This window comes from Equus caballus, chromosome 4 (genome assembly GCF_041296265.1).
Source record: "Equus caballus isolate H_3958 breed thoroughbred chromosome 4, TB-T2T, whole genome shotgun sequence".
In the NCBI taxonomy this organism is placed as follows: domain Eukaryota; kingdom Metazoa; phylum Chordata; class Mammalia; order Perissodactyla; family Equidae; genus Equus; species Equus caballus.
In genome coordinates, this window is record NC_091687.1 from 59,051,330 (window position 1) to 59,079,077 (window position 27,748).

Here is a 27,748-nt window from a genome sequence, read left to right on the forward strand (position 1 = left end):
GGAGGAAGGGATTGGACAAGAGTAGCTGGCACTGGGAAGAGCTGGTCATCTAATTTACAGCAAAAAAACTGTAATTATGACATCTCAACATAAGCTGGGTGAGTGAATCGGTACAGGAACTGCAGGAAGTTGATAATCACTGAGACTGAAAATTTATTTGGTGAAAGACATTAAAATAGGGTCCATAGGATGGCCAGTCTGGTCGCGTAGTGGTTAAGTTCGTGCACTCTGCTTTAGCGGCCCGGGGTTGGCAGGTTCGGAGCCCAGGCGCAGACCTAGCACCAGTCATCAAGCTACACTCTGTAGGCATTCCACATAAAAGAGAGGAAGATTGGCACAGATGTTAGCTCAGCGACAATCTCCCTCAAGCAAAAAGAGGAAGATTAGCAACAGATGTTAGCTCAGGGCCAAATCTTTCTCACGCACACATGCAAAAAATAGGATCCATAGGAAAGGATCTCCCCTTAACTAGAAATGTGGAATGACGATATTGAAATGGCGTGCATCTGAAAAGTGAATAAATAGATGCTAACAGCCATGAGTCAGAAGCACATGAGTTCTAAGAGGTTGAACTCGAGAGCAGATCAGGCAACGCTGCTTAATACCATCACATGATCTGCCCCGAGGCCCAGTCTTTCATTAAAATAAGGAGCGGGGCGCAGCAGAGGCCAGAAGAGCACGGTTGATCTCAGCGGATGGAGCCAGAGGAGTTAAAAGTTAAACCTTGATACCCTGGGTCTGTGAGAATTCAGCATGGAATGTGTCTACTGTTTCCTGGGATTTCTGCTTCTGGCTGCAAGATTGCCCCTTGATGCTGCCAAACGTGAGTAATTCTCAATTTCTGTAATTCTCAGCCATTCTCTGGCTATTGGTTGAAGTGATGGGCTGTCTGAGGTAACGTCTGAGCCAGAAGTTGGACTTCATGAAGCGTCTCAGGACTATTTCGTGCTCACTTATTTCTTCTGGAAATGGTTGGGAATGTTGAAACTACAGCAAAATGCTTCAGGCTCTTGGAAAATAATAACTGTGCAGCTCCTCTCTTATGGAGGTTTTTTTCCATCGAAATCACCACCTCCTCTCTTGCCAGACAGTGGGAGCATGAGGTTGTGAAGAGAACAGTCTGAGAACAAAGCAGTGCTACCTACTGAACTTTGCCTGGTTTTTATCCCATGAGGTGGAGACCTCAGATGAAATGGGGCCCAAAATCCGGAGACAAGCTCTGTAAAAATCCCAACCCAGAAACTGTTGCCAATCCTGCTGGTATTTCTTCACAGTCCTGCAGGAGCTTGCTGCAGCTATAGTGAGGTTACTGGAAGAAGAGCTCAACCTCTGGGTCTCCATTCTAGTTACACATTAGAGGCTGGGGACTTTTTAACAATGCTGATGCCCAGATAGATGAAATCAGAATCTTTGGAGGTGGGATGGGAGCATCCTTGTTTAAAAAGCTGCTGTTGTGATTAGAATGTGAAATCAGGGTTAGGAACCACTGAATTCCTCCTGTACAGCCCACTTGTCCGCCCGGGGGATGGGTGACTATGATGGCCCCCATACTCCAGTAAGAGTTAGTGTGGAGTGGGAGAAAGAAGTGAATTATACATCACCCAGAAAGTCCACCCCACCTCACTCCAATAGAGTAATTATGTTCACTGGATGAAAAGTCCAGGGGTCCTGATTCTGCAGGATAACTCCATATGGGGAGGTAGGCGCTGAGAAGGGACCAGCATCCACCTCACACCCACCATGTGTAGTCTCTGGGCAGGCCGCTTAGTTTACATCACTCAGCTAATCCCCGCAACCGCCTTTGTGGAGCAGGTGGGCCTCCCCCATTCAAGGTGAGGACGCTGAGAGCCCAGGTCTTGCTTTTCTCCTGCTCGGCCCAGTTCGCAGAGAGAAGGATCCTGGACACACGGCCTGGGGCCCCTGTGCACACCCTCATTTCACTTTCCCTCCTTGCAGGAGAGAAAAGTCCTACAATTAGGTTCTCCTTACAGAGTACGACCCCCCGCCGGCTGCTGGGTGGAGAGAGGAAGAGAAAGGAGCCGGCGGGATTCCCGGGGGCCGCAGAGACCCAGGCGGGAGCGCGGTGTGAGGTGGGGGCGCTGGGGGCCCTGGGAGCCCAGGTGGTGGAGCAAGGAGTGAGGTGGGGGAACAAGGCGGGGGTGGCAATAGGGGTAGGGGAGGGAAGCGGCCACTTCTGCTGGGAGCCGCTGGGGCCGGAAGCTGGGCCGCGCCCCGCAGCCCCCGGGACTCTCCGCCCCTCCACCTCCCGTGGCGGGGATCGGGGCGAGTCGGGGCGGGGGAGGGGGGGGGCCGCAAGCCCCGAGTCTAGGACAAAGGAGTCCAGACGCAGGGACTGCGGCGGGCCCGCGCCCCAGAAGGCAGCTGCGGCCCCGGAACAGCCCGGGGAGGCTGGCACTGTGATGGGCTCGTTTCCCAGCCAAGGAAACCAGCCTCTGAGAGGGTAGGAAACTCGCCCTAGGCCACACGGCGGGTAAGAGGAAGAAGAAGGCTTCCAAGCCGACCCCAGCTCTTCTGGGGCTGGACAGACGTGCCTGCCCGCCGTGGGGCGGGGCCACAAGTGACTTAGCTCCATTGAGCTTTAGTTTTCTTGTTTGCAAAACTGAGCAATAGGGTTCTTGTGAGGTCACTAACAAAGGGTGCTTGGAGTGGGAGATGTACATGGTGGCAATTGTCTGACCCGAGTGTACCAACCTGGACAGACGCCCCTAGAGTCCGCAGTCCCGGGAGATGGAGGTCGGTGGGAGACCCCCGCGCCTAATTCTAGCCTGCATTCCACCAGCACCTCTTTGCTCCTGAGGTTGGATCTCGGCCGTCAGTGTGACGGGCGTCCCAACCTGTTAGGCAATGTAACCAAGCCCGGGCGTTCCTGGGTTTATCTTGCCCTGGACTAAATATTCTGCCCGGAAAAAATAAGGATGGGAAGGATTCAGCAGTGTGTGAAACCCCAAGGGATTCCTCGCTCCTTTCCAGTCATGGCCCTGGTAAAAAGTAGGAAGGAGAAGGCGTTGACAAAATACTTAACAGGCGGCCCAGCCGGCCCCTAGCTGCTGGTGAACAGAGCGGCGGGTTCAAAGTGTAGAGGGAAAAGCCACAGCCGTCCTGGGTGTGACTCCATTTACCTTTATGTGTATCTCCCTCCACACACACAGCTCTTTTTTGTCTTAAGGTCTGCTTACTGTTGGGCTTGTTCTATTTTTTTAATTCAATTTTTCATTTCAAGGTAATTGTAGATTCACGTGCAGCCGTAAGAAATAATACAAAGATATTTCCTGTACCCTTTATCAGTTCCTCCCAATGGTAACATCTTGCAAAACTATTGTGCAATATCACAACCAGGATATTCACTTGATACAGTCAAAATACGGAGCAGCCCCCTCACCACAAGGATCCCTTATGCCCCTTTTAGCCAAACCCAGTTTCCTTTCCACCCACCCCCAGCCCCTGGCAATCACTAATCTGTTCTCCATTTTTATGATTTTGTCACTTCAAGAATGTTACATAAATGGAATCATACAGTATGTAATCTTTGGGGATTGGCTTTTTTTGCTCAACACAAATTATTGAAGCTGTTGCCTGTATCAATAGTTTGTTCTTTTTTATCAGTGAGTGGTATTCCGTTGTACTGATGTACTACCGGTTTGTTTAACCGTTCACCCACTGAAAGATATTTGGGTAGTTCCAGTTTAGGCGATTATGAATAAAGCTGCTGTGAACATTGAGGTACAGGTTTCTATGTGAACATAAGTTTCCATTTCTCCGGGACAAATGCCCAAGAGTACAACTGCTTGATTGCATGATAATTGCATGTTTAGTTTTATAAGAAATTGAAAAACTGTTTTCCAGAGTGGCTGTACCGTTCTACATTCCCACCAGCAGTGTATGAGTGATCCAGTTTCTCTACATCTGCACCTACATCTGATGTTTTACTATTTTTTACTATTTTTTATTTTTATTTACTATTTTTTATTTTAGTCATTCTGATAGGTGTATAGTGGTATCTTACTGTGGTTTTAATGTCATTTCCCTATTGGCTAATGATAGTGAACATCTTTTCATGTGCTTATTTGCCATCTGTGTATCTTCTTCAGTGAAATGTCTGTTTAGGTCTTTTACTCATTTTTTAATTGGATTTTCTTTTAATATTGAGTTTTGAAAATCCTTTATATATTCTAGATGTTATTCTTTTGTTGGGAATGCAGTTTGCAAATTTTCTCCCAGTCTGTAATTTGCCTTTTCAACCTCTTCACATGGTGTTTCACAGAGCAAAAGTTAATTTTAATGAAGTCAAATTTATCAATTTTTCCTATTATAGATCATGTTTTTAGTGTCAAGTCTAAGAATTCTTGCCTACCTAGAGCCTGAAGATTTTTCCTATGCTTTTTACTTTTTTACAGCACCATTTGTTGCAAAGGCTGTCTTTCCTCCATTGGATTGTTTTTGCGTCTTTGTCAAACATCAGTAGGATATGTGCGTGAGTCTACTGCTGGGTTCTCTAGTCTGTTCCTTGGACCTGTGTGTCTATTCATTGTCACTCTCCTTTTAAGTTTGTATTTTTCCTGGACTTCTAACATTTAAAATCAGAGGAGAAACCTGTGTTTTTATTATATTTCCGGAAACACTGACTTTCACTCAGGATCTGAGGAAGAGGAAGACTCTTTGGAACAGTGGAAAAAACTGGTCCTAGGAATCAAAAGGTGTGAATCTTCATTTCCACTCGATTCAAAATGACTCTGAGTGAATCGTCTCTCTTCTCTAGGCCTGAATTTCTTCATCTATAAATGAAGGAATTTGAACTAACTAATCTTAGTTGTTTCCAAGTTGAACATTCTACCATTCTATGACTCAATTTGAGTGAACTTTCAGTTATAAACATTTATTGATAAACATGCGTTTCCTGCCCTCACTTAGTATCTGTTTCTAAATAAGAACAATCTCACAGAATCACAAGACATTTGGTTTTTGTCTGGTTTGAGGCCCAGAGAAATCACATGGCCTGAGGTCCAACAGCCTGTTTAGTAGCAGAGCCAAAGACTAGAAACCAGGTTCCTAGTTCAATGCTTTCTATTCCATTTGCGTCCCTGATAAGAGAGGAATAATATGCTGCTCCCTCCACCCAGCTTGGAGAAATAGAAGACAGAGGTTAGTGGCATCCATTCAATATGGTTTCTCTGAGCAGCTACCAAATACTACACCTCATGGAGGTCCTCTTCCAGGATTTAAAAGAAGACTCCATGTCCAGGCCAAGACACAAGACCACGTGAATTGATGAGAGAACAGTTTACGATAGTGTATGATTAGGGGCTGGCTGAGGGTTATAGACAATCGAGATTTTGGCTGTGAGTAAGAGAATATTCAAATAGGTTGAGTAAGACTGTTATTATCTCACTCAATCCATTCAGAGGTGCGCAGGGCTAGAGAAACAGCTCAGCAATGTCATTAAGGACTCTTTCTAACCTTCCATCCTGACACCCTTGATGTGTTGGCTGGCTTCCTCAGATTTGTGCTCTCATGGTTGAATATGACTGTCACAGCTCTAGACATTGTATCAGTACACTACCATCTCCAAAATAAATTCTGAGGAGGAAAAAAATGGAGTTTGTTCACACATGTTTCTTTTTATGAGAGGAAAGCTTTTCCCAGAAGCCCCCAGCAGACATCCTCTCAGCTCCCATTGGCCAGGATCTAATCATCTGCTGCTGCCCAAACTATAAAGAAAACTAGGAAAGTGAGCCTCTGTGATTTTGAACTGTCATAGTTGAAGCTCTGCAACAAGGGGGGAACAAAGGAGGAGGAGAGCAGGCAGGAAACAGCTGCTGGGTAGGCAGCCAACCAGTCTGCTACCACCCTCAAAGAGACAACGTGACCACCAGAGTCATCATGCGAGGCAAAAAGACATCAACTCAAGATCTGAAAAAATTTTAAAAGAATTAGAATATCATGGAGCAACCACTCAAAACTGAACAAAACAAAGAGGTACAGCGAAAAAGCCAATAGTGGAGATAAAATGAAATCCAAAACTAATCCCAAAAAATACAAGAAAAGAAAAAGGAATAAAGAACAGATGGGACAAAAAGAAAACAAGATGATCAACTTAAATCCCACACTATCGATAATTACATTAAATGTAAATTATCTAAACACTCCAAATAAAAGGTAGAGATTATCAGACTAGATGAAAATAGAATAAGACCCACTTCAAATATAAAAATGCACATAGGTTGAACGTAGAAAGATGGAATAGATGTACCAGTTAAACACTAAGCATTAACATCAAAGTGTTCTTCAGAACAAGGACTATCACCAAAAATAAAGAGGATCAATTCCTTGTGAGAAAAGGATCAATTCATCAAGAAGACTTCACAATTCTAAACAGAGCTTCAAAACACATAAAGCAGGGGGCCGGCCCGGTGGCCCAGTCGTTAAGTTTGCCCGCTCCACTGCAGCGGCCCAGGGTTCCGCTGGTTCGGATCCTGGGCACAGACATGGTACCGCTCATCAGGCCATGTTGAGGCGGCATCCCACATGCCACAACTAGAAGGACCTGCAACTAAGATGTACAACTATGTACCAGGGGGGATTTGGGGAGATAAAGCAGAAAAAAAAAAAAGATTGGCAACAGTTGTTAGCTCAGGTGCCAATGTTTAAAAAAAAAAAATACATAAAGCAAAATCTGACCACTGAAAGAAGAAGTTGGCTAATCCATAATTATAGTTGAAGATTTTAACATTCCTCTCACAGTAATTGAAATAAGTAGACAGACGATCAATAAGAACATAGAAGTCTCCAAAAGCACTATCAACCTGCTTGACCTAAATGAAATGAAAAAAAAACACTCAACCCAACAAATGTATTCTACTCAAGTGCACATGGAAGATTCACCAAGACAGATCATATGCTGAACCAAAACAAAGAAAAAAAATTAGATTATTCAACAGTGAGCTCTCCAGTACTGATAGGCATCTCTTGGATTCCTGGAGGCATTCCTGAGCCTGGCATTTCTTTAGCCAGGTGAACAGTTCAGAATGGGAAAAGATGCAAAAATTGATCTAAAGATCATTGGCATCAGTGTTTTCCTAATGATATTGTATCAAATCCGAATATTCAGAAGATATGTTTTGAGAAACCAAATGATGGCTAAGAAATACTTTCATAAATTTTCCTTGATTCATTTAAAGTACACAAAGAGATAAGATCTGAATGCTTGTATTCAAGATATTTCCAGTCGACATTTTTTTTAAGTGCCCTTTCTTTGCTTGACATATTGGAAATATTATGTACGTGCTTTCCAACCTTACCAAATAAGTTGCTTTAACCATTGTTAGATAAGTAGTAAATGAGGAATGGAGTAGATGAAATAATTTGTTTTTCAAATATTAATACAGGATTTCATGATGTGCTGAGCAATGAGAGACCTTCTGGTTATATGAGGGAGCACAACCAATTAAAAGGCTGGTCTTCAGATGAAAATGACTGGAATGAAAAACTCTATCCAGTGTGGAAGAGGGGAGACCCACGGTGGAAAAACTCCTGGAAAGGTAAAGCAAAAGATTCAACCCAAACAACTGTAATTTCCTATTTAAACTAATCTCATAGATTGTAGACTTTGAGATCACATGGCTCACATTGCATCCATGAGAGACAATACTCTAGTTACCAAGTGGGAAGTACCTAGATCTGGCAGTCCTTCCTTTGTCTCAGCATCATAGCTTCTAAGCCTCACACACACACAAATTGTCTAATCTCCTTGGAAATTAACAAGGTGGTAGCTCTTAGAAGATTTTGGAGTGCCAGGAAATTTAGCCTCAAACCTATTTAACTAGTGTGGAAATGGTCACGTTCAGGTCTATGACTTCAGAGCAGTTTTTCACTATCTCAAAAGTGTGGTTTCTGACCACAGAAGTGTGATTTCTGACCACAGAATTGTGGTCAGAGGGCCAGCCCAGTGGCATAGTGGTTAAGTTCATGTACTCCACTTTGGCAGCCCAGGGTTCGCAGGTTTGGATCCCAGATGTGGATCTATACACCACTCATCAAGCCATGCTGTGGCGGCATCCCATACAAAAAGTGGAGGAAGATTGGCACAGATGTTAGCGACAATCTTCTTCAAGCAAAAAGAGGAAGATTGGCAACAGATCTTAGATCAAGGCTGATCTCCCTCACCAAAAAAAAAAAAAAAAAAAAAAGTGTGGTCAAAAAGTGAATATCTTTCCATTCACATGAAAGAATGAGTCTTTCCATCATTGGTTTGGAGATTAAAAAATACAAATCTTTAATACTTGTCTCCTCAATCCAACTGAGCAAACCTTTTAATTATTTTAAGTAAGTGTTCTTTATGTGTATAGAGAATTCTTTAACTGGTCTGATTTCTTTTTTTATTCATATTCTAGAATGTTGAACCCTGAAAGCTAAAGTTAGGAATTCAGAAAATAAATTAACGTGTCATAAAGAGGCGTAAAGATCCTCTGGTCCTTATTAGTAGAGTTGACTTTACTTTGTTTATTTATCAGTGAAAGGAAAAAAAAAGTGCTTGATCGTTGAGTTCTACTTTTTTATGCCCTAGGAGGCCGTGTGCAGGCAGTTCTGACCAGTGATTCACCAGCACTGGTGGGCTCAACTATGACGTTTGTGGTGAGCCTGGTATTCCCCAGATGCCAAAAGGAAGACGCCAATGGCAACATAGTCTATGAGACTAACTGCAGAAATGGTAAGGAATGTTATTCACGTCACAGGAAGACACAAGTTCTCCTGACTACTGCATACAGTCGTTCTCATAAACCTTAATGCTCACAGGTACTTGTGTAAATGCTGCTATCATTCCTTACCACCCCCCTCCTCAAGTTGGCTGACGGGCAGGGTGAGTGTGTGGTTCCACACGGTCCCTTCATCAACATCAACATTAGCCAAACCCACTTCAGCAAACTGGTGGCTCCCCACTGCTTGGAACCCTCTTCAAAAGCTACATTGTCACGTTCAGCTTTTTCCTGGTGTCCAGTTGGTTAGACAGAGAATATCTTGTTGATCCTCAGATTTTTGTTTTATTAGTTGGAATTCTTTTGGCTACTTAAAAAATAGCCAGTTTGACTGAGGTTTGCTGACGGGATTAATTCCTGCTCACAAGTATTTCTTCAGCAAATGCTGTGTGGCTAGCACAAATGCTAAAATGTGTATATTTTGCTTCTGCTTTGCTCTTTGTTAAATCAGATAAGCTCTTTGTATACCCTAAAGGGCACAAATGAACACAAACACATCAAGGGAAATTATCTTGTTAGAACTATACGTTCTCAAAAGCTCTGAGATAATTACTCAGATTCTTCCATCAGTGACAAGGCTATTAAATGCATTTATGATCTGATTTTATGATTTAGAACTTCTATTAAACAGTGGATGTTTTCATTCTTTATTAATTTATCGTCTTCCTATGAAGCAAACATTAGATTCTGTATAGAAAGAGTTTCATATTTTGTGTGTCATGTTTAATATTCTGTAGCATTTTTTCTCTTTCTTCTTTTCTAAAAAAGCTGATTCTTATGAATGTTTCAAAAAACAGTCTAGCCCTTTGAGCATTTTTATATGAAAGAGTCCTTGTGACTTATGCAAATTTTATAAAATATCTATCACCATTAAAGGGAACTAGGGATCTTTGGAGAAATCACTAATTCCAGGTCCAGGGCAGCGAGAGTACCAGATGGTCCTGGGACATCTTCTTGTGCCAGAAAGTAAAGAAATACTCAAAGACTAATGTAGACATGTCACAAGGACTCAGAAGCCAGCTCGAAGGGGCTCCCAGTGGCCGTATTTGGGACAATTTAAGAATAAAAATAATAATGACTGTAATAGATTGACAAATAAAAAGATTCTTCAAAAATGTCAGTGACATAAAAAACCAAGGTGAGGGGACTGACTAGGTGAAAGATATTAATCATGACTTGTTTAAAATGAAAATTTTCACACATAAAGGAAAGTAGAAAGCAGGGTACACTGAGCACCCAAAGAGCCTCTACCTAGATTCAACAATTTTAACGTTTTGCCATATTCGCATCTTTCTTCCTCTATTCCTCCCTCCCTTCCTTCCTTCCTTTGTCATTTGAAGAGATTAAATAGTCAATGTAGTATGTGAACCTTGATGCGACTGTGGTAGGGGTGGTGATCGTGGTGTGGTTATGTAGGGGACTGCCCTTATTCTTAAATTGTGTGCTAACATCTTTGGGAGTGGAGAGCCATGATGTCAGATGAGTCAGGAACAAGAGCTACAGGCAGAGAGAGTGTATCAAGATAAAAAATAAAGCATCCTTCAGTTTGGTTTGAATACAGTTGTGATTTGGAGACCCAATATGAGGATAATTATATTAAGTGATATCTTTAGATTGAACTTTCCTGAATAATTGCTTTATATAAAACTTTTGTTGAGGGGCCGACCTGGTGGCACAGTGGTTAAGTTTGCACGTTCTGCTACGGTGACCCGGGGTTTGCCAGTTCGGATCCCGGGTGTGGACCTACACACTGCTTGTCAAGCCATGCTGTGGCAGGCGTCCCACATGTGAAGTAGAGGAAGATGGGCATGGATGTTAGCTCAGGGCCAGCCTTCCTCAGAAAAAAGAGGACTGGCAGAAGGTGTTAGCTCAGGGCTAATCTTCCTCAAAAAAAAAACTTTTGTTGAAATTTGACATATCTGCTTAAAAATACACAGGTCATAAATGTGCCATTGGATTCTGAGTATTAGGGTTTTAGTTGTCCAACTATGTTTAAACTGGTTATGAAAAATATGAACAAGTGTTTAATCCAATGATGAGCATTGGACATTCTGAGCCCAGATGACAAGCATAGCTTCTCTCTCTCTCTGTTTAGATACTGGCCCATCTCCTGACCCGTTTGTTTACAACTGGACAGCATGGACAGAGGATGATGACTGGGGAAATGACAGCAGCCAAGGTCATCACAACGTTTTCCCTGATGGAAAGCCTTTCCCTCGCCCCCCTGGATGGAAGAAACGGAATTTCGTCTACGTCTTTCACACACTTGGTTGGACTTCTACAAACCCCTTAGCTGCATCTTTTCCCCTTATAATTTTAACTTTTTTCTCTTATTCTATAATTGAGAATTGTAACAGACTGTGGGTTTAACAACAGTTACTCTATTAACTTTCCTTAGCTGGGGTGGAAGGTGAGGGATAAAAACAAAATCTCAGTTAGCCTTGCCAAATCTCCAGGTCACCAAAGAATGAAAAGGAGAGAGAGGAAAAAAAACAGATTCAGCTTTCTTTTTTAAAACACACTACTCAATGTTTTTCTGTCTAAAATAGTAATATGAAAAATACTAATATTTATTTGAATGGTACATGGATGGGCATTTGTTGATTTATTTAATTTTTTATGTTTTCAAAAGAATTTTTAAGAATTAAACTTATGCTCTTTGTAGGAAATTTGGAAAATGCAGAAAAGTCATCCATAATTAACACCAGAAATTACCACTGTTAACATGATGGTGTTTTCTCTACTAGTATTCTTTTATTAAGATTGTAAGGTATACACATTCTTGCTTAATATCATGAGCATTTCACTATATCATTAAAATTCTTTACATACGTTATTTTAATGACTGCATAATATTCCATTGTGTAGAAATAACATAATTTAACCGTCCTTCTTCTTTGACATAGCCTACCCTCTTTTTTCGTTTTTCTTTTAACCATGAATGGTATCCACTTTGCTTTATTATTTGTGAGGTGATTACTTTTGGGAGGAGCAAATTTCAGTTTTTATTAGCAAAGCTGCTAAATTCTTAGTTAAAAATGTCACCAGGTGCCACCTGGCTCCGAGTATTTGGAAACTGCTGCCAATCATGCAGCCTCCAAATTTCTAAATATTTTGTCTTTCTTCATCAATTAGAGAAAGCTTCTCTTGCTTCAATTTAACTGATTTACAAATCAAAACAACATATTAATAATACATTCCAGTTGAACAAAGTACAAAATATTTATCAAATATTACTCCCATCGATTTAAATCAGTTGATTTAAAGCTGACTTTTCTCAGTGCCTTCACAGCCCTGTCAGTCTTCTCACCAAATGTCATGATTTCTTTGGCCTGACAGTTCGCCTGGAGTCTCTTACGCTCACTGACACTCCACACTCTTTTTAAGTCTAGTTAACGTGCATTCACTTAACTAGTTAAGATGTCTTTATTTAAAATCAAATATAAGCCCAGAAATTGCTAGTTTTTTAATGACTATTTTGAGTTTCCATCTTCTGCTGAGGTCTCAGTTACCTGGTATATTCTCCCTCAACTAAGCGTTGCCTGTGTGGTCTGTCTCTCAGTGCCAGAACTCACATTTTCCCCTCATAGAACTAACACCCTGAGAGGCACCTCTTCCCCCTACAACCTCCAACAGAACTGCCTCTGCATTTCAAGGTAAAGGGGGATTCCAAATTACACATCCCTCAGAAGACTAGTGTGTTTTCCTGACACCTTGGACCATGTGATGAACATGCTCTTTAGACGTCCCCATCTCACAAGCATCCATCTCACAATACCTGTTGTTCCAATGATGCACCTGTGCTGATGGCTCAATAGGGTCAGAAAAACCCTTGACCCCTGAAGGAGAGGAATTGCTTTCACTAGCAAGCCAGTGGCAGTTAGATTTAGGTTAGGGTTGGAGAAAGAAAAAGAATGACTCAAAAGTGTTCTACAAATGTGTTTAGGGAATCGCTCCATTCCTATTTATACCCACCCTATTTCTTTTCATTCACTTACTCCATTTTTTTAATACAGATACTGTTAGAAGGAGGATTCTAGCCCCCTAAAAAAATAGCTGCTTGATAATATAGCTGATGGGGCTGGCCCTGTACCCAAGTGGTTAAAGTTCTGTGTGCTCCGCTTCCACAGCTCAGGTTCGCGGGTTTGGATCCCGGGCACAGACCCATTCTGCTCATCAGCCATGCTGTGGAGGCATCCTGCATACAAAGTAGAGGAAGATGGGCACAGATGTTGGCTCAGGGCTAACCTTACTCAAGCAAAAAAAAAAAGAAAGGAAGATTGGCAACAGATGTTAGCTCAGGGTGAATCTTCCTCACCAAAACAAAAATAATAATATAACTCAAATAGTAATATTATTACAAAAATAAGGTAGATTTTTCAATAAGTTGTTTTAACTCTCTTGGACACCTCACCATTATGTTAAATGTATTTTCTGTGGGAGACACATGTATTTCAAGTGCCAGATCACTTACTCATAAAAAGTATTTCTTTGTAAACTGAGGACTAACTGTATTATCCCACCAAACAGCTCTTTTCATTTTAACCAACTATATACAATTACATTTATATAACTGTGGGTTTGTTTTATAAGATTTTACATAAAAGTGAGCACCTCTTCCTTTCTGAAGCAGCCAGGACCACATTCCAATCCCATTTGTCCCCTCCCAGAGCAATCTCTAAATGGCAGTCACTAGTCTTTAAGAAACAATACATTCCTATAATGATCAAGTAATGTAGCCAATAACTAAAAATTTCCATCCTCTCAAAGGTCAATATTTCCAGAGGTTGGGACGGTGTTCAGCGAGAGTTTCTATAAACACAACCAATGTGCCACTTGGCCCTCAACTCATGGAAGTAACTGTCTATAGAAGACACGGACGGGCATATTGTCCCATCGCAAAAGTGAAAGATGTGTATGTGGTAACAGGTGAGTAGTGTGAACTCTAAATTACCTGAGGGGGAGGCGCTTAGTCCTGGGGGTGTCAGCGGGTTAAGAAAGAGTTAGAGCTAAGTGTTGTGGTTTAGGTTACGATTCATTTGGGCTCCCTACCAAGCTTATATATTTAATTATGTTGTATTCCATATATGTTTTCCAGAATAAGTTGGGGAAATTCTTGAAAGCTTGCATAGGAAAAGAGAAAATGATGCTGAATTATCCCTAACTTTAACTTTTTAACCTAAAAACACTATTGAAGTCATCCACTTAAAATCAAGCAATCATGAGTTCTTTCTTTTTTTTGGATATATCTTTTAGATCGGATTCCCATATTTGTGACTATGTCCCAGAAGAATGATCGAAATTCATCTGATGAAACCTTCCTCAGGGACCTCCCCATTGTGTTCAATGTCCTGATTCATGATCCCAGCCATTTCCTCATTGAGTCTTCCATTAACTACAAATGGAACTTCGGCGATAACACTGGTCTATTTGTTTCCAACAATTCCACTTTGAATCACACGTACGTGCTCAATGGAACCTTCAGCCTTAACCTCACTGTGCAAGCGGCAGTGCCCGGACCCTGTCCCACGCCCTCACCCCGACCTCTGACACCCACCCCTGCTTTACGTAAGTGTTTTCCAGGTTACCTTTGAGGGGGGTTCCTTAACAGCTAAAAAAATATTCACGTAGGTTACATTATTAGATCCCTAGTTTTAAAGATTGTGTTTAGACTCTGCCATGATTTCATTCTGTATCTGTTGATTTTTTTTTTTTTTTGGCCATTTTATCACCATTTTAAGCTATTAGAATATGGAAGAAAGGAGAGTATATTTAAAGTCACTTTGCAAGTAGAATTTGGTGACTTGTATATAGTAGTCCCCCCTTGTCTGCGCTTTCACTTTCTGAAGTTTCAGTTACCCATGGTCAACTGTGGTCTGAAAATATTAAATGGAAAATTCCATAAATAAACAATGTATTAGTTTTAAATTGCCCCCATTCTGAGTAGCATGATGAAATCTCTCGCCATCCTGCTTTGCCAGCACTGGCCGTGAATCATCCCTTTGTCCAGTGAACCCGCACTGTTATTGTTTTTACCAAAACAGGGTATCCGCCCGTCAGTCTCTTAGCTGTCTGGGTTATCGGATCGGCTGTCAAGGAATCATAGTGCTTGTGTTCAAGCAACTGTTATTTTACTTAATAATGGCCCCAAAGCACAAGAGTAGTGATGCTGGCGATCTGGAAATGCCACAGAGGAGCTGTAAAGTGCCTCCTTTAAGTGAAAAGGTGAAAGTTCTTGACTAAATAAAGAAAAAAAATCATATGCCGAGGTTGCTAAGATCTACAGTAACTTTTATTAAAGTATATTGTTTTCATTGTTCTAGTTTATTAGTGTTATTGTTAATTTATTACTGTGCCTAATTTATAAATTAAACTTTATCAAAGGGATGTATGTATAGGAAAAAATAGTATATATAGGGCTCGGTACTATCTGTGGTTTCAGGCATCCACTGGGGTTCTTAGAACATATCCCCTGCTGATAAGAGGGGACTACTTTACAGCTCTTTGACTTCCTAATTTTCACCAGCCCTCGTTATGTGTACAGATGCTTTCCCCCTTCTGGCCTGTCACATTTCTGTTCATCTCTCGTTTTATCTAGCTATGGCTCCTTATAAACATTCAGACCATTTCCACTTTCCTTCCTCCCCCTCCCACATTTCTCCCCACTTCCATTCTCCTTCCTACCCTGCCCACATCTACCTAGTGTCCCATAAAAATACAGTCATACTTGAAAGCAGTTTCCAAATGGCCCAAGAAGGAGTGAATGCACCTTGAGAGTAGTTTTCGTCTAGCAAGCTGGAAAGACTCCAGACATTAAAATTTTTCTGAATATAAGGCATAATTAATTAAATTCCACCCTCTACTGATAGTATATGAGGACATTCAAGAAGTTCTTAAGTCTGCTTTGGGAAGCGGTACCTTCGGTCTGATTCCCCACCCTACCCCACTGGGCCATTAGTACATCTTAGCATCCCAGGATGCAGGGGAAGGCAAAAGGCTGACATTCTCTCACTAGTCACAAGAGGGCGCCATCGCCAAGTCCAGAGGGAACACTCAGATCATGATGTCTGGACTTGTCGCAATTATTGTTTTTACCAAAACCTATTCGTTGGAAATAATAAACTGTTATAATAGTGTGTTATTAATAAAATGAGATCTTCTTAAGTCAAGCATATCTAAATCAAGACACTATAAGTTATTACTGATTTTCATTCATTCTTTTTTGAAATGTTATAAATTACAAAATTAATGATGTTCCTCAGTAAAAATTCAAACAATATGGAAGACTAGAATAAAAGCAAAAATCCCTGTTCACATTCTCTCCCAAGAGTTAAAGCCTGTTAATAGTTGAGAATGTTTCTTTCCAAATCTTTTTCTATGCATTTAAAAACATATTCAATGGAGCTGGCCTAGTAGTGTAGGGGTTAAGTTCGTGTGCTCTGCTTCAGCAGCCCAGGGTTCATGGGTTCAGACCTACACACTGCTCATCAAGCCATGCTATGGTGGCATCCCATATACAAAATAGAGGAAGATTGGCACAGATGTTAGCTCACAATTTTCTTCACCAAAAACAAACAAAAAACATATTCTATAAATATACATAGATTTGGTTTTGATTTTTATGTAAATGGGCTCATGCTATATTTGGTTGTCTCTCTCTCTCCCTTTTTTTTTTTGGTGAGGAAGATTGGCCCTGAGCTAACATCTCTTGCCAATCATCCTCTTTTTGCTTGAGGAAGATTGTCCCTGAGTTAAATCTGTGTCAATCTTCCTCCACTTTTCGTATGTGGGATGCTGCCACAACATGGCTTGATGAGCAGTATGTAGGTCTATGCCCAGTATCTGAACCTATGAACCCCAGGCATCTGAAGCAGAGCATGTCAACTTAAGCAGTACGCCACCAGGCTGGCCCTCATGTTATATATATTGTTATACAACTTGCTTTTTTTCACTTAACAAACATCATAGACATCTTTCCCTTGTCAATCCATGTAAGTCTAATTCACTTTACTCAATGACTATGTAGTGTTTCATAGTATGTATAAACTATAATTTATTTAACTATACTCTTATTTTGGATGATTAGGTTAATCCTAATTCCAATTACAAATATAACTTCTCTGAACAACTCCAAACATATGGCTTCATTCTGTTATTTCTGTAGAAGAATCAATTTCTTTATCTGCTTTACAAATAAGGGGACCAGGTATAAAATGCAAAATAAATTATAGATGCCTATAATATCTAGAACTGCCTAGAAATTCCTGAATAGTAAAGGGCTTAATGTTAGATTATTTAATGCTAGTCTATTTTGAATCGAATTTTTATTAACCTAGCTTGTTTTTCTTAAAACCTATTTATATCATAGCATGTGTGAAAAATATTTTTAAGTCAATGAATCAGTATTTTAAATTTCTGTATTTTCCATAGATTAAACCATAAGATTTAAGATAGCAACCCTTATGAGTAGCTAACTTATATAATGAAAGGAAGCTATCGGGTTTATCTAAAAGTGTTAGATCAACCATGATCAGCCCCAAAATGCCATAAAGCAGCTGTGACAGTTGGGGAAGGGAGGGGTGGGAATAAGTAACGGGACCCACAGTGAGGATGGGAGTCAGCCCACGACGTCAAAGAGCGCGATGGTGTGGGGTCTTTGTCCTGTAGACAAGAGAGCGTTTTTGGCTATGCAGACCACATTAACAGGCTCGGATTACTGAGCATTGCATTATTATCTGACCAAAAATTATGTTCTCTCTGTTTTGGGAAGTGGTTTCAAAGTAAAGCACAGCCATTAAATAGAAACCAAATTCAACCACAGGAGTGAGACAGAAGCGGAGTTGAAGAGGTGACGTGGGGAGATGGTTCTGTCACAGGGCAGGCAGGTCCACACTAGTTTTAAGCCACAGAATTCTCTTGTCTTAACTTACAGTGCCATTGTTCATTTTTCAGATATTTAGTGAACAAATCTGAAAAGAACAGCCTTTGTGAGACTGATGCTGTTAGTATAATACTGTATATTATACCACGTAGAACTTTCTCGCTTTCCCAAAGTGTCAAGGGCTCTACACCATTCTCTGGGTAACAGGGACATAAATAGTGAATTAAGCATGAGGTTTTCCTTCTCTCCCATCTGTCTTTTAAGGTGTTAGTTTTTCTCCATTAGCCTTTAATCTTACCTTGACTTTATAGATATAGATATATAGCTATAGACTTGACTTTATAGATATGTCTGCAAAATTCCATATGCATTTTGTGTGTGTGTGAGGAAGACTGTCGCTGAGCTAACAGGCGCATCAATCTTCCTCTACTTTATGTGGGATGCTGCCACAGTGCGGCTTGATGAGTCGTGCTAAGTCTGCGCCCGGGATCCAAACCTGTGAACCTCAGGCCACTGAAGCCAAGCGCACAAACTTAACCGCTATACCATGGGGCCAGCTCTACCATATGCATTTTTATGAGCATTCTACCAAAGGTAGAATCATTGACTTTTATTATTTGGTCATTTTTTAAAAGAAGTTTTATTTTAAAAGATGGCAGGGTCATGATTCCATGCTCTAACTTGACAGTTAAATTCTGCCTGTCAAGAACTTCAAAAGAAAGAGCTTTCTAGTTTTCCAGGGAAGAGCTAGCCATCTTTAATACCCTGCATAAACAAATCTATTGCTACAGAGCACATCAGTTGAATCTCAGGACAGAATGAATGATTATCCTGTAACTTCCAAAGGATGAACGTGAAACTCAGGGGACACCCCCAAGGGTCTGCCACAGTCAGTCCTGCTGATAAACCACTGCATTTGAATCCAACATGGTGTCAGAGCCTTTCTGGGCTTTACCCAAGCAGCATTTCCCAAAGTGTGTGCCATTGAGTGCTCATTTCTGGAGATGCTCTGAGAAGACCCCTCGGAGCAAAGGGGAGTCATGGGGCACATTCATTTGCCCACTAAAGGCTCTGAGGCGCCCTGGAGAAATCTGCCAACTGGCTTCATCCTTACATGTCACTATGTTAGAGACGCAGCTCCTGTGAAGTTTGATGCCCTGCCCCAAAACTGGGTCCAGTGTTATGCCTTTTAAAATTTAAGAGAAGATGGCGTTATATTTTCAATATCATATTTCCTTTCTAGTCTTTTTATCTTGTTAAAGGGACACCAACACCTCAATTAGAGCTCTTTAAATCATGACTAATAGAGCATTAAATTCTTTGCTGTAATCATATTCAAAGGGGTATTTTTCAAAAGCATCTTGTATTCACTCTTGTCCTTCCCTGCACCTCTGCTCATCACAGTAACTGCGAGACTTGAGAATGTAAGCTCTGGAGCTATGAGACATCCACAGAGGGGAAGGACTGCCTTTCTCTGTGTTGCTTGCTTCTTAATCTATCATGCGCCAACCTTAATATTTTAAATTATATATCCTATATGTTATAGCACACACATATATAAATAGATGTATAGAAGTACATATTGGGACAAGGAAATTGATATTTGTCAAGTACTTTCTGTGTGGCAGGCATGAAGCTGGTTTTATATACCCATCTTATTTAAGTGTCATAGTTCAACCTTACTAGGTCAGTAAGCATTATTCCTATGTTACAGGTGAGCAAATTGAGGCAAAGAGAAGTTAAATGATATGCCTATGGTCTCAAACAGCTAAATACTCGAATTTGGAATCTGGAATTTGGATCTGGAATTTGAGCCCAGAATACCTGCCTCCAAAATTGAAATAAGATTCTGTCTATTATGGCCTGCTTTATTTCATTATAATTGTCATACATACATTTTAATATGGCATCTATCTTTCATTTGCTTCCTGTGTTTAAAATATGGGATTGTGGTTTTTTACATAATTTAACAATGATAATGCCTTGTAGCTCTCACAGCTATATGAATCATTACACATTTAGTTCAAAGTTCCGCAGCAATTTAATATATAGAATTCTTGATGTTTTTCTAAAGAACAGGCAGACAGATGTTTAGATTTTGGTTATATTATGCACATCTTTTACATTCTCAGCAACTAATCTAAAATCTCATTATTCAAACTCTCCAGTACCTGGTGGTGACAATCCGCTGCAGCTGAGAGATGTTCCTGATGAAAACTGCCGGATTAACAGATATGGTTACTTTAAAGCCACCATCGAAATTGTAGGTAAGACCAGGGGGAAAGGATGTTAGAATCCCCCCTGGGCCACCCACTCACGGGGCTGACTCTGGAGGGGTGGGCGTGGGGAGCAGGGGCACTCACTCTCTGTCTGAGGTGATACTGCACATGCACGAGCAAAGACTCTACTAGTTTCTAGATCCCCACCTGCCTACCCTGGCCCTCCTTAGTCATCCAGGTGGAAATAAGCCCTCCATGAGGCCCTGCTAATGAGCCTGCCCAGAGCCTGGGTCCCCCACCCTGTGCGTCCCAGAAATCTGGAAGAATGTGCCTTGAAGGAAGGCCAGTATCAAACTCCCACAACATCCACTTTCTTCCCCTAGCTGATTTCCCAAAACCACACTTCTTGTGTGAAGGAAAGGGGAGTGAACAGGCCACCACACACAGCTGTGGATTTGGGGCACTGTCCACAGGTGCCCAACAGAGAAGACAGGCGGGGGCTGAAGCCTAACCTGTGCACCCTGGTTCTGGGGAGGGGGCTGGAACCCAAGCTGTGTGCCCTGGGGCTGAGCCACCTCTGCTGGAGGGTTAGCTGGCCAAAGCCTGAGCCTGGGGGCTGCACCCCCCAGGGGTCACCTTTTCCTGAAACACCTGCCCAGAAGGGATGCTGCCTTCTAGCACATACGCAGACTCCGGAAATAACTGTCTAAGTTGGACTGAAGGACAGTTCACTTTGACTTTGAAAATGCTGCATGGACATGTATCCAAAGCTATGGGGTAGCTTCCCTGATCTAGGGTGTTTCTGGTATGGTGAGAAGGCTGTCTCCATTTTGTTTGGCCCTCTGATTTGTTAGGGAGTGGTTCCGTTTGGTTTGGTTTCTGTTGTATTTTGATGTGTTTTTCTACGGGGGTATTTTTGTTAGATGGAATTCTAGAGGTTAACATCATCAAGATGACAGATGTTCTGATGCCTGTGCCGCAGCCTGATGACTCTGTGGTGGATTTTGTCGTGACCTGTGAGGGGACGTGAGTACATCTTCTCAGTCAGAGGGACGGATCAAGTGAGGACCCCAGGCCTGAACAAAGGCCTTGACACCAGCATCCTCCTCGAAGTTAATTTAAATTTCTAGTTCACCAGTAAGCCAGGACAAGGGAGCACCCTTAGAGTTGCTCTCAACCATGCACTGGTTTTGCTAGAGTTGAGCAATGCTCGTTACCTTTAGCTGTTGATGAAGTTGAATAATAATGATCAATTGAACGCTTACTATGTTCTCAACTTTTTACATCTATTCTCATATTGAATCCTTACACAATCCTGAGTCTCCTCGTTTTACAGATGGGGCCACGAGGCACATGGTGATTAGAGAACTTGCCCCCATAGACAGCGGGTCCCAGCAGAGCACGGTTCACATGCCTTGGTCTGGCTCAGAGCCCTGCTCTTAAGCTCCCTGAGACTCCTCCGGAGTGGCGGGAAGCCAGTGTGGGATGGCTGTGTCCTAGCATTAATAGCAATGCCTGCTAATCCTGTCTCTCTTTATAATTTATAAAGCTCTTTCTGATGCATTATATAATTTGACTTTGGTTATAGCTGTATTTGTAATTTGTATTATAAATATAAACTAATTAATATACAAATACTATATCAATTAACTAATTAAATATGTTCATTAATTAATTTACAGATAATATGTAAGTCCGTAATTAAAATGTATGTTTATGCGAATGTATAAATTAATCAAGAGAATGGAACAGTATAAAGATGTGGCCTTATGTGATAAAAAGGGATGTCTAAGAAACTCTCCAGTGTGGAGAGAGGAGTGGAATAAGGATGAAAGAAAATAGCGAAAAACCTGACTCAAGGAGTGATGCTGCTGCAAGGGTCCAGGGCCGGGTGAGCAGGAGCCTGTCCCCATCTCACCCCAAGCCGTCACAAGCCCCAGCCCCAGAGCCTGGTCTCTCCATCCAGAGAAGGGAAACGGTGGCTAAGACACTACTGCATGGCCACATAGCCTTGTGGTTACAAGGACAGTTGTCAAAGATCCTTTGTTCAAGTCCCAGCTCCACCTCTGACTGTTTGTGTGACCCTGGACCAATTACTTCTCCTCCCTGAGATATATCGTCACCTGCTACACTGGGAGAATATTACTTTCCCCATAAGGTCATTGAGAGGAACAGACAAGAGCATATCATATATCTAAAACTCAGCACCTTGCACACAGTAAATACTGCAGAAACAGCTGTTGTTATTATACCTCTGCAAGTACCCAGGCAGGGCCGACTCTGGTATTTAATAATGCCTCTGCCTACCACCTAAGCCATCTGCATCTTTGGGCATTTTAGGAAGCCAAAATGTAGTGGGAATGACTTGGGCTTCACGGTTTCCAACAGCCCCTTGCCTTAGGAGACATAATTTCTTCCTCCTTCACCCCCAGGGCCTCACTTTCCTGAGGATACAGAGGAAATAGTAGCTCACACCAGGCTTGTTTAAGAGTAAATTCTTTGCGACAATTTGATGTCATGTGGTTTGAGTAAGAATAAGGTGGAATTCAATTTTATAGAAATGTAATGATTTTACCTTGTAAGCTGACGTTGCATTCCTCTCCCTCCCTCTTGGTGCCACTTGTGCCTCAGCATTCCCACGGAGGTCTGTACCGTAATCTCTGACCCCACCTGCCGAATCACCCAGAGCACAGTCTGCGACCCTGTGGATGTGGACGTGGGCGAGCTGTGCTTGCTGACCGTGAGAAGAGCCTTCAGTGGGTCTGGGACATACTGTATGAACCTCACTCTGGGTGATGAGGCGAGCCTGGCCCTCACGAGCACCCTGGTCTCTGTCCCTGGCAGAGGTAAGTTTTGTTTTATGGTTGTACTAACATTTCCTTTGCAGATAAAGTGTGTGTTCAATACCAAAGCTGTTCAAGGCTTCACTATCAATGTTTAATTTTATTTCAGTGCAAAACTCATTGAACTATTGTTAATGTGGATTTGAGAACTGGCCTTAAAATCCAACAGCAAATCTACTTAGGGAAGGGATGAGAGAGAAAGACCCAATGAAATAATGGCCAAAGAAAAGCCTTTTGATGAACAAAGTCAGCTGTGATCATGGACCAGTAATAATTGGATGTGATCACTGCCTGCTTGAATAGATTTGTATTTCAAGGGAAAGTGTAGAGCCGAACATCAAAAAATAACAACGTTCTCCAGTTAAACCATAACAAAGGGGATGCTGGTATCCGGTTGTCATTAGAATCCACCTGGTAAAGACGTGAAGCCAAGAAGAGAAATGAGAAACTGAGTAGACTCCTGGCTCCCTTCTAACTTGTGCATGTACTCTCTTTCCCCTCCCACATTCTACCAAGCGTTACGCTGAGACAGTAACAAACCAACTTACCTAGTCCTCAGATGTTCACCAGAAAAGCTACCCTTAACCCCCTAATGCTTGGAGAGGTAAAATGTTAACAAAGTGGACTAAGGAGTTTCACTGAGAAATTTTCATTTACTGATGGCTTCCAATTTCCCCATCCCCCAAATTGGGACTCCACCTGGTGACCCTAACTGAATTTCACTTACAACCTACTTTGTTGTAATACACTGCTTTATCTCTTAGAAGAAGCGCTACTTGGTGGAATGAAAGGGAGAGATTAAATTGTATACACATGACAGGACTTATTTTGCTCCTTCATGTGAGTATTGTCTGGTACAATCTAATGACTAACTCACAAATAGCTCCTTTGGACTTGGAGCCTATCTCATAAGGTAGAATGTACTTAAATATATATTTATTCATTAACCATATAAAAAGCAGCTTTAATCTCATTGAAAGCAAACCTTAAGTAATCATCATATGATTGTTTGTTTGAGGGTTTATTGTTGGCAAGATCCAAGGAGTAGATTTTAAAACCAAAAAAATGACGATATGAAGGTACGCTGCTTCCTGGGGGATGGGGCGCACTGGGTCCTGGGGTGGAGAGATGGGAGGGCGGGCGGGATGAGGCAGGCTGGAGCCCTGACTGAGCACAGATCTTCAACGCTGTCACCTCCAGGAGCTGCCTGAGCCATTTCCAAAATCCAGATAAAGGAAGCTCAGAAATCCAGTGGGGATTATAACTTGTTGACTTGGGTTTCAAAGTCAGAATTTCAGAAATAGATCATTGTTCAAAGGCAAACCCATAGACTTTTAGCTGAAAATGACTTTTATTCATTGAGTCAGTGAACATTCATGAAGCGTCTGCAATTCTTTCAACAAATATTCATTGAGCATCTACTCCGTGCCCAGCACAGCTCTAGGCATGAGACAAACAGTTCTAGATCAAGTGGGGAACAAGATGAACAAGGTTTCTGCCTTTGTGAGCAGAAACAGGCAGTAAACAAATAAGATGATATTGTGAAGAAAATTAAACAAGGCCAGGGCATGGAGAGAGACAAGCGTGAGAGAGGGGACAGCGGTGGGCTGTCTAGACTGGCAGGTCAGGCAAAGTCCTGCTGACCCAGCAGCACCCACTTGGTGAAGGGCCTCCTCTGAACTGAGACCTGAGTTTCAAGAATGAGCAGCCTATTTAGTTCCCTGTAGGCCACCGTAGGGTTAGGGTCTTATTCTGTGCCTAAGAAGAGCCATTGGCAGGTTTGAAGCATGATCTGATTGATACTTAGTGGAAGATCGTTCTGACTGCCGAGTAAAGCAAGGATCATTGGAGGGCAAAAGTGGAACCAGGTAGGCAGTAAAAGGTCCTCTCAGAGGAGAGGCTGGTGGCTGGGACTGCGATGGTGGCGGAGGAGACAGAGGAAAAACAGATAAGCTCCAGTTGTACTTTGGCAGTAGAGATAAGACTAATTGATTTGCTGGGTTCCGGGAGTACAGAGAAGACATAATCTCTGCTTCCTGGTTCTCACAATCTAGTAGGAGAGAAATATGTGTAAAGAAGTAATTGTAACACAACGATGGAGGCAGAGGAAGAGCGGCAAGTAGAACAGTGACAAAGGAAGATGTGACCCGGCGCCCTCAGAAATGTCTGGAAGGCGTCCCGAACGGGTAGACATTTGAGATGAGCCAGGGAGGGACATTCCCAGCAGAGGGCATGAGATTTGAAAGAGCATGGGGAGGATGGGCAACCCCCAGGATTTTTAGCACAGCCGGAAGGTAGGGAGTGGGCGGTGAGGCCAGAGGAGGGGGCAGGAGGATCACAGAGCCCTTCACCAGGGGGCGCTGCTGAGTCAGCTGAGACCTGAGCCCGTGTCTCCAGGACGTGACATCTCCCTCCTGAGCCCTTAACACAGTGTTCCAGACTTGCTAACTCATTCTCTAAATGGAGGGTAAGCTGACCCAAAGACTATGTATTATTTAATGGAAAAGATTACTGAAAGCCCAGAGGGAGCCATATATCTTCTGATAGCTCCTTTCCTCATTTAGTTAATTGCATTACAAGCAGCATATCCTCTAGGTGGAAGATGTCACTAATACGGTCTTGCTTCTTTTTTAAGACCCAGCCTCCCCTTTAAGAATCGCAAATGGTGTCCTGTTCTCCGTTGGCTGCTTGACCATAGTTGTCACTGTGATCGCCCTTTTGGTGTACAAGTAAGTTGCTGGTTCTAACACTTTAAATCACTATAGTATATTGTCAAAAATAAATAGCATATTTCTGCACAAATGGTCCATTTTCCCTTTTTTGCTTTTAAACATTTTGTGTGTGGGAGGAAAATCTTCCACTGAATGATGAATACCAAACTAGCCTGTTAATTTTGCTGTGGCTTTTTTTTTTTAATCCTGAAAATGCTACCAGATGTCAGTAACTTTACAAAATTGTGTCAGCTTAATGTTTAACGGATAATCTCAAATTATAGTAAGCAGGCATATTTCTTGCATGAAGAAGAGAAAACAAATATATTTTCATAAGACATCACTGTCTTAAAAGCCATAGATTAGGTTAAATGAAATTAACCCTTTTGTACTTGGCATGTAAAAGATTGTAAAAAGTAACATATTCCAGCTGGAGATCTTTTTTTAATCCGTCTAACACATTGCTTTCAGAAAACACAAGGACTACAGACCGATAGAAAACAGTACTGGGATCGTGGTCAAAGGAAAGAGGCTGAATGTTTTTCTCAACCGTGCAAAGGCTGTGTTCTCCCGCGGAAACCAGGAAAAAGATCCACTGCTCAAGAACCACCCCGGAACTCTTTAAATCTTCAGCCATATTCCTGACCAACAGCTCACTCTTCAGTCCCATTTATGTGAGCTGTGCTACAGTGGATGACTATTAACTATTTTTCCTAAAGATCACTGTAAAATATATATTGTGGTTGAGGGAGGTTGGTTTTTTATATATAGGTTAAGTGACATTTTAGAGAAGTGGAGAGGAGTTATACTGCATGCAGCCAAGGCCACGTTGTATAACTAGTAAAACCAGTTAGCAGAGCTTTCTTTTGTTATGATTTATGTTTCACTTATAATGTCTTAGGTGATTAGTAGGATAGACATCCTGTGTACAAAGAGTAGGGGCAGAAGGTACTATGCATTAGCGTCTAGGTTACCTGGAAGGAGAGGGTGGACACTTTCTAGCATTCCTTATAACCATATGCCTAAACCCAGTGTATTCTTGTCCTTAAGATCACGTTCCAAGTGAACTGAATCCTATTTCAATGAGCGTGCATGAGCTCCCGGCAGAATAATAACAGGCCAAGCCTCTAGTATGATGTGCATGCTTGTTATACTAAAAAAAAAATACTAATCTAATAAATAGATACGCATATTTTTGTGACAACTTGCCCTGCCCAACTGTGTAAAGTAATGGTATTCATTCATTCATTTATCCCATGGACATTTATTTAGCACTTTCTGTATATCAGGCATGTTGGTAGGCTCATGGCCCTGCACTCAGAGTGTTGACACTGCTGTGTATATATCTGAATTTCTGTACACTGATGCAGGTATTTGAAATTATATATTATGATTTTCCAAAGTAGGAGGCCCCTGGTTTTCCTACTGGTTTTTCTGTTTAAATCATATAGAAACTTGTTCAGTAAGTGTTTTACTTCCATTTGTAACTAAAACTACTATATGTCAGACATGACGTTCTTTTTCTCTCCTTCCTGAAAAATAAAGTATGAAAAGAGAAAAGACCTTGGAGCTGTATTTATTTTTACAATGTGTTGTTTGCCTTTCAATTTCATTAATAGTTTTTGATGCATAAAAATTTGTTTAACGCTGCCCCATAGAGCACTGATAACATCTGAAATATTTTATATTTTAACATATGTATACAGTACGTGAAATTTCGATAAAAAGTTTAATATATAAATGTATATATTCAGACCAATCTAAAATGAGATTTTCTATACGCAACTCCTCTGGACTCTTTGAACAGTCAGTGTTATAATAAAAATAAAGGCAAGGGGATAGTTCGAGGTCACAGATCAGCGAACTTTTTCTGTAAAAGGTCAGGTAATAAATATTTTAGGCTTCATGGACCATACAGTCTCTGTCGCAACTACTCAACTCTGCTCTCGTAGCACAAAAGCTACCGTATGCATAAATGAAAGAACGTGGCTGTGTTCCAGCAAAAGCATATTTACAAAAGCAGGTGGTGAGCCAGATTTGGCTCATGGGTCATAGTTTGCTGACCTCTCCTCTTGACTAAAAGAGACTAAAGAGAAATAGCAACCAAATGCAATTTGGGAATCTATGTTGGATCCCGCATGAAAAAAAAAAAAAACAGCTATGGAAGATATTCTTAGGACAACTGGGGGAAGTTTGCATACACACTGGATACCAGATGATGTTACAGAATTATTAATTTTTTTTTTAAAGATTGGCACCTGAGCTAACAACTGTTGCCAATCTTCTTTCTTTTTGTTTTTTTCCCGGCTTCTTTTTCTCCCCA

The 27,748-nt window shown here is 41.5% G+C and overlaps 1 protein-coding gene across 4 annotated transcripts; it reads left to right on the plus strand.

Annotated features, from left to right (window-relative positions):
* Nucleotides 1–315: 315 nt before the first annotated feature.
* GPNMB (glycoprotein nmb) lies at nucleotides 316–26,985 on the plus strand. 4 transcript variants are annotated; one of them, XM_070264697.1, is made up of 13 exons: nucleotides 671–823; nucleotides 4,416–4,488; nucleotides 4,655–4,715; nucleotides 7,404–7,556; nucleotides 8,582–8,725; nucleotides 10,867–11,040; nucleotides 13,542–13,700; nucleotides 14,028–14,339; nucleotides 19,821–19,919; nucleotides 20,795–20,897; nucleotides 22,503–22,717; nucleotides 25,350–25,443; nucleotides 25,897–26,985. In XM_070264697.1, the coding sequence occupies exons 4-13, from the start codon at nucleotides 7,445–7,447 to the stop codon at nucleotides 26,048–26,050; spliced, it is 1,566 nt and encodes a 521-aa protein (XP_070120798.1). In that variant the 5' UTR covers nucleotides 671–823; nucleotides 4,416–4,488; nucleotides 4,655–4,715; nucleotides 7,404–7,444; the 3' UTR covers nucleotides 26,051–26,985. The 4 variants fall into 4 exon arrangements, with proteins under 4 accessions (XP_001497861.1, XP_070120797.1, XP_070120798.1 ...); XM_070264696.1 differs by having other exon boundaries at nucleotides 564–823; nucleotides 4,416–4,715; XM_070264698.1 differs by lacking the exons at nucleotides 671–823; nucleotides 4,416–4,488 and adding an exon at nucleotides 1,957–2,090.
* The last annotated feature ends 763 nt before the right edge of the window (nucleotides 26,986–27,748 follow it).